At 37.8% G+C, this 5166-nt stretch overlaps 1 protein-coding gene across 1 annotated transcript; it reads right to left on the minus strand.

The window, feature by feature from the left end:
- Positions 1–273: 273 nt before the first annotated feature.
- Positions 274–1289, minus strand: LOC116027823. The gene has a single exon (XM_031269582.1). The coding sequence runs from the start codon at positions 1200–1202 to the stop codon at positions 345–347; it is 858 nt and encodes a 285-aa protein (XP_031125442.1). The 5' UTR covers positions 1203–1289; the 3' UTR covers positions 274–344.
- Between the last annotated feature and the right edge of the window lie 3877 nt (positions 1290–5166).

Here is a 5166-nt window from a genome sequence, read left to right on the forward strand (position 1 = left end):
TCTGACCAAATATTTAAAAAAAAAAAAGGACCAAATTCCAATACTGTTTTTTTTTTAAGAAAACCATTAATAACAAATTAATTTTTAACTCTATAATATTGTTACATACACACCAAAAAATACAAAATTTACACGGAATTTTTGGATTTTCCTCGTCACTCGAACACAAAAAAATTTACATAGGATGATAGTAGCAAACTAGCAATATTTGTTATCGATATTGTATAATTACAGAACCAAAAAATGTTAAATAATGAAATAAAAAGGGAAATATAAGAAGAAAAAAAAGATTTTTTTTTTTTTTGGAAGCTAAGGAAATGAAAGTAGATTTAGTTAAGGTATTTTTACAGTTTGTAGATAATAAGGAAGCAGGGTAATACGGCACGGGAATCAAATACTAGCAACTCGCCACTGTCTCCACTCACTGAGTCAAACCCAACTCGCCCTTCTAGCAACGAGTTGATCCCGAATTCCTTACCAACCCGACCCGCTATGACCCGACACACCAGCATGGCCCGCCGCCCCCTCCCGCCGCCGGATCTCTCATGCGCCGCGCCGCTGCCGGAGAATGTGCAAATGGCCGTCCCTTTGCCGGGGTGCAGCCCCCACGCGGTGCCGCCGGTTTCGTACACGGCGGCGGTGGGGCCCAGGCAGTAAAATCTCATCACCTCATTCCCGTCCGCGATGCACCGTGCATGGTCTTCTCGGCCCTCGACCGGCGCGGCCCCACCGGCCCGGTTTTTAACCGCTTCTCTGTACTCCTCGAACCGGGTTACGGTTCGGGGCAAGTTCTGGACCTTGAACAGCATCTCGACCCGGCCGGAGAAGCTCTTCGGCGACCAGCTCGTGTGGAAGATGATCTCCACGACGTTTCTCGACGGGTGGCCCTCCGGCAGCTCGGTCAAAGTCGGGTAAAACGCGGACTCCGACGAGGAACGCAAATGCCGCGCGGCCGAGCTGGACCGGGGCCTCTGAACCGGCGGCGTCGAACCCGGCTCCGGCATTCTCGCAACGGATCGCGGATTTTTCGGCGACGGTTTCGGCTTTCTGTTCTTCCTCTCTTTCGTCGTCTCCACCACGTCCTTCAGGCTCTGAACTCCCCTTCTACAGCTAGCGGAGTTCGGCAAGAGCTGATGCTGCGAAACGACGTCGTCTAAAGCTCTCGACTTGCAATGCAATGACTTTATCCACCCAGTCGCCATTAACGACGACAACAATGCTCCCTCCCTCCCTCTCTCTCTACAAACTCTAGTTTTCTCCTTCTTCTTCTTCTTCTCTCTCTCTCTATATATATTTATACGTAATTACGTATTTGACTGTGTATATGTATATATATAATATGAATGCAAGAGCTGGGAGACAATGGAAGGGAAGAGAGATGGCAAGGTGATATTAAATGAGAGAAAAAGACTACAAGACTTAACTTATAGGGCTGAAATGACAAGATTGCCCTGTTGAGAAGCTTAGATTTACACAAAGCAGTTCATTGCCCTAAAATTTGAATTTTTTATAATGTAATTTCCAGTATGGTTAAAAGGCAATGATAACTAATCAGTTTGGTTGACATAAGTGGTTGTGTACGCTTGTTCTTTAAGAATTTGGTGAAATTATAAAAGGCAAATGATAACTTTATAAATTGTTCTTAAAAGTACATAAAAACGATTCAAATTTTAAGATTGCATACTATTTTATCTATATTTTACGATTTTGATAGAATAGATGATGACCTGATGGGTGAGGACAAGGGGTCCTATGGTTGTCTTCGTCATCGGTCAAGTGCTTAGTCTCGACACTATCAACTAGGGGTTTTAGGACACGTTTTCTCGCATTAAGGAAGGAGGAGTTGAGGTAATTTCTTACCATATTTTGAAAAGGTCGCACCATGTTTATACTCAACCCGCAAGACAATTAACAAAAAAACTGTAGTGGTGTAGTTTCTTAATTTGGTCAAATTAAACATGTACTCTATCTTAACTAAAAGTCTAAGTTGATAGTTGGATTATACATTTATGTTATATAATACTTCATATATATATTCAACATGTCCCTTCGCGTGCGCGATAGGCTCCAAGCAAAACGTGAATTATAGTGTCTTGAATCTTGAGAATCTCAACTAAAAATCTAAGGTGGGAACATTCGATGTTTTAACTTGTATAAATACCCTCATTTTTTTATGATAATAGAAAAAGATTAGGGACTTAACTCCTAGAGTGTGAAATGACGAGACTACCCTTCCGAGAAACATAGATTTACGCACGTGAACCCTGTCCTGTCCGGTCCAGGTTGACAATGGGTAGAGAACAGATATCATTAATTGACCATGGCGAAGGGAAACAAGAAAGCATCAATGGCTGCGAAAGATTTTTGTGTTGTCTTTTTCCAGGACCTACTGTCACTGTAGCTTTAGCAATTTCGTGTTAATGATTTAATTCCATCATCATCATTTGATCTCCTGCTGCTTCTTTGTCAGCTTCTAACAAATCTCCTGCTAGCTGCTTCATTTTCTGGTCCATATATATATGCCTACTTTGAACTAACCTTATATAACTACACTTCTGCTGTGCTCAGAATCCATGCATATGATGCCACAATTCGATGATCACGAGTTACTCACACACGCAACAGTAAAAAATACAACATATGGAAATCTATTTAGTTGTTTGTGGTGGTGGGTAATTAAGCGAGTTATTAATTTAGGGTTTGTATATGTCATGTCAGAAGATCGACTCTAAGTATATATATGTGTGCGCGCACGCGACACCGTGTTAAAAAGCATTGGGCCAAGGATTTTTCGAGTGTTATTTGCGTGAGAGAAGTTGAGTTCGAATTAGTCTCGCTCATAGCGGTAGTTAAGCTAGGGTCTCCTAGACCAAATCTAGATTACTCTTACAATGATGGAGAGTCACTAGGTCATGTTTTTGTCAAATCTGCGAGTATGGCTCGAATTGGACTTGAATTAGTCCCACACTGATAAAGATATTGAATGCTACTCTATATATGTTTTGTTGTTACGTTGTATCAAATACTATATGCACTAGCTAGTACGAATAGGGTGCATCCAGAAATATATGAAGTTTGGACTATTATGATATTTAATTAAATAGTATTTCTATCACACTCTTGATGAAAATATAGATAGTATATTATAAGTAAAATCATGCATTTTAGGACCTGTAGACTAATTGAGATATATTTCGTGATTTATTTTATTCACTAATCTATGAAGCATTTAATTTAAGGTTTAAACTTATGAATTAATGGCTTTACTCTTTCAAGACTAATTTATTGGTCATGGGAAACTTCCATATACACAATGAGTTAATTAAGCATTGATGATTGCTGCAGTTTCCCTCTTAATTTATTTAAAACCGTTTTCTGCACCTAATTAATTTAATTTATTATTTGAAAATCAACAGTCAGGCCAGGGGAGTCAGACCATTTCTTTTTTGAAATAAATGTATTTTAATACAACATATATATTTTTAAAAGTCAATATGAAATATTTAATTGAATTGATACACTTTTCTGATGATACCTCCAATTTATGGCTTCTGCCATCAATAAAATCCCTTGTGATGATACATTCAACTCATGAGCCTTAATTTGATCGGTATAAAGTATTGGGGTAGGTAGATATCAATAGTATTCGGTATAATTAAATATATTAAATACGATTTTATTTTATTCTAAGTAAATTGTAGTTAGTAATACTTATATGTATTATTGTATTTATCATTTTTTTTGGTATCCATACATTGACTTTACAGAGAACATTATATTGTGGGAGCAATCCCTGTTAAATTGGTCAGACAGTTGGTTTGATAACTACGAAGTTTACGTTGATTTACCTCCTTGGGTTTCAACTCATCCAGGTAGTTGCTATGGGCTTTTCTATAATCAAAAAGTATATTATACTGTAGACTAATAAATAATAATCTCAACAAGCATACACATATCTATTAATTTGCACTGTGCGTGCCAGAGTTCAATTCGTCAACTGACGCAAAATAAGTTTATAAACTATGTCTTGCTATGAGTTGTATGAGGTAAGATTTACCTCATCAATTCGTCTTCAATAGAGGAATGATGAGGAGCTCGTAAATTATATATCAATTAATTTATACTTATTTTAGAGGGGCAAAGTGGGGCAAAGTTAGTTAAATTTGCTAAGAAAGGAGAAGTTGTGTTTAATGAAAGTGGCGTCGTAGCTACAAAGAGACTTGTCAACATACTATGGATGGTCCGGCATATATTAACTATTAAGGTAGCTAGGGGGAATTATATTATGGGAAAACCTTATACTATATTGCTGCGCATTAATTAAAGTTGTGTAAATGTGGGGTAAGTGTGGAAAATTAAACGTAGTAAATGACACATAATAATTCAGTTTGGTTTTGTACGAGTGTTCTAACTAACTTTTAATGCTTTCATATGTGCCTAGCTTAATTAAGTTGTTACGTTCCTTAGAAACTAAGCATGAACAAAGCTAAGGGCTTTGTTAAGAATTGCCCTTTGGTGATGAGGATGGAATTGAAGTTTGAACCAATAAGAAATTTTGTTGGGAAAATTTTAAGGTGTCGTATGATTGTGTTGGTACTTTTTTTGTTTGTTTGAAAATTGTTGAAATTAGCTCAATATCATAAGGATTGATGGGGTTATAAGGAAGTTCAATTGGCTTAATAACTCAAACAATTGGTCTAGAAATGACCAGAAAGATTGACAATCAAAATAACTTGTGTTGAACGGACTAGGTATGGGGCTAACCTGCTTCGGCCACACAACGGGCCGACCTAGCTAGACTACTATAGCTACTTGACTGATCTGTTATGATGTTTGCTAGATTTGCCATGCCATTTGGTTGGGGCTTGCATCTACCCGTTAGAGCACGCTACATATTGCCACTTGCTACGAGACATCATGGACCGACGGAGGACTTTAGTACTATAAATAGGATTTCCCTTGTAAGCTCTGGACATCTTCTAACACACACACATATATATACCAACTTGTACCAGCATTACCTAGCATTGTAATCGCATAAGAGTTTTTTGACTCTAAGAGTCAACTAAACTAGCTCTTGATTAGTCGATACTCATTTAATAATACAAAATCTTCATATTCTATCCCATAACGTAATGCGACTCTAAAATCTTATTTGAATGCAAT

The sequence above is a fragment of the Ipomoea triloba genome, chromosome 8 (genome assembly GCF_003576645.1).
Source record: "Ipomoea triloba cultivar NCNSP0323 chromosome 8, ASM357664v1".
Lineage (NCBI taxonomy): Eukaryota > Viridiplantae > Streptophyta > Magnoliopsida > Solanales > Convolvulaceae > Ipomoea > Ipomoea triloba.